This window comes from Mandrillus leucophaeus, unplaced genomic scaffold (assembly GCF_000951045.1).
Source record: "Mandrillus leucophaeus isolate KB7577 unplaced genomic scaffold, Mleu.le_1.0 Scaffold8, whole genome shotgun sequence".
NCBI lineage: Eukaryota > Metazoa > Chordata > Mammalia > Primates > Cercopithecidae > Mandrillus > Mandrillus leucophaeus.
Window position 1 is genome coordinate 283639 of NW_012108696.1, and position 1391 is coordinate 285029.

Below are 1391 nucleotides of genomic sequence, written 5' to 3' on the forward strand. Positions count from 1 at the left end.
CGCCTCGGCCTCCCAAAGTGCTGGGATTACAGGCGTGAGCCACCGCACCTGACCAATCGTATTTTACATACCCACGACAGTTGCGTTTTCATTTTTTTTTTTTTTTTTTATTATCCGTTATTTTATTTCAAAAGATTGTGTTTTTAGGCCAGGCGCAGTGGCTCACACCTGTAATCCTAGCACTTTGGGAGGCTGAGACGGGGATTGCTTGATCCTGGGAGGTAGAGGTTGCAGTGAGCCATGATTGCATCACTGTACTCCAGCCTCGGTGACAGCATGAGACCCTGTCTCAAAAAGAAAAAGAAAGTTGTGTTTTTAAAACGCTTTAAAGCACAGAAGTGCAGACTCAAAGTTGTGTGAACTCACAGGCATTATCGGGCAGGCCCTGACCCTAAGTCCCTAAGTGAACAGCTGTTATTGAGGGCCGGGAAGGAAAGGATCAGAATGGCATGGAGGAGAAATTCCCGAGCAGAACGTTCCAGAAAGGAGATGTGAATCATTTTGAGAGAAGGTTGTGCTAGGGGGAGCACGGGTATCACATGGTATCGAAATCTGCTGGTCACATCCCCATACGCGGCTGGTTGACTCCACCCGAGCCCCCAGCCTGCAGTGTCGGTGCTGGGGATGCCCCGTGGCTGGGCCGAGGCTGACGCGCCCTCTCCCTCTCCCCAGTACTGCTGCGTACGGCCACTGCCAACGGCTTCCAGATGGTCACCAGCGGGGTACAGAGCAAGGCCGTGAGTGACTGGCTCATCGCCAGCGTGGAGGTGAGTACCACCCGCCCTGGCGTTGGCGCCGCGTCCCCAGGGGTCCCTGCCATCCACCTGGCTCCCCGGCTCAGCTATGCTGGAGGGCAGCCTCTGATGGGAAACGGGTCAGATCTCTCCCCTGCCCGGGCGAAAACCTCCTGTGCCTCCGCTGGCAGCTGAAGGAACCCAAACTTCTCACGTGGCTGGGGAGTCACTCTGTGGAGCGCCCAGGCCCCTGCCAGCCCCCGGTCCATCTCCTTCCTTCCATCGTGGGCCCCCACACACCAAGCCGCCACCTCCAACCCCAGGGCCTTTGCACCAGCTGCCCCTCCCAGGAAGCCCCCTCCAGGCTGCAGGGTCGCCAGCCTCCCCTCGTCACAGAACCTCACCCGTCAGCCCAGACACTGCGTCCTCACAGACCCTTCCGAGCACCCCCGGTGTCAGCAGAGCGAGAGAGGGTGGGGAGCTGCCGGTGTGGAAGCTCAGATCATCGAGGCAGATCCAGAGGGTGAAGCCTATGTCGCTGCTGCTACAGCACCAGTAGGGGCCTTAAAACCCAAGAAAGGCCGGGCGCGGTGGCTCAAGCCTGTAATCCCAGCACTTTGGGAGGCCGAGACGGGTGGATCACGAGGTCAGGAGATC

At 58.4% G+C, this 1391-nt stretch overlaps 1 protein-coding gene across 1 annotated transcript in view; it reads left to right on the plus strand.

Annotated features, from left to right (window-relative positions):
• Nucleotides 1–1391, plus strand: part of NCLN (nicalin) — a 24923-nt gene that overhangs the window by 3137 nt on the left and 20395 nt on the right. The window contains exon 3 of the mRNA XM_011967448.1: nucleotides 673–767. Within this exon, the coding sequence (XP_011822838.1) occupies nucleotides 673–767 (95 nt within the window). The remainder of the gene's footprint in view (nucleotides 1–672; nucleotides 768–1391) is intronic.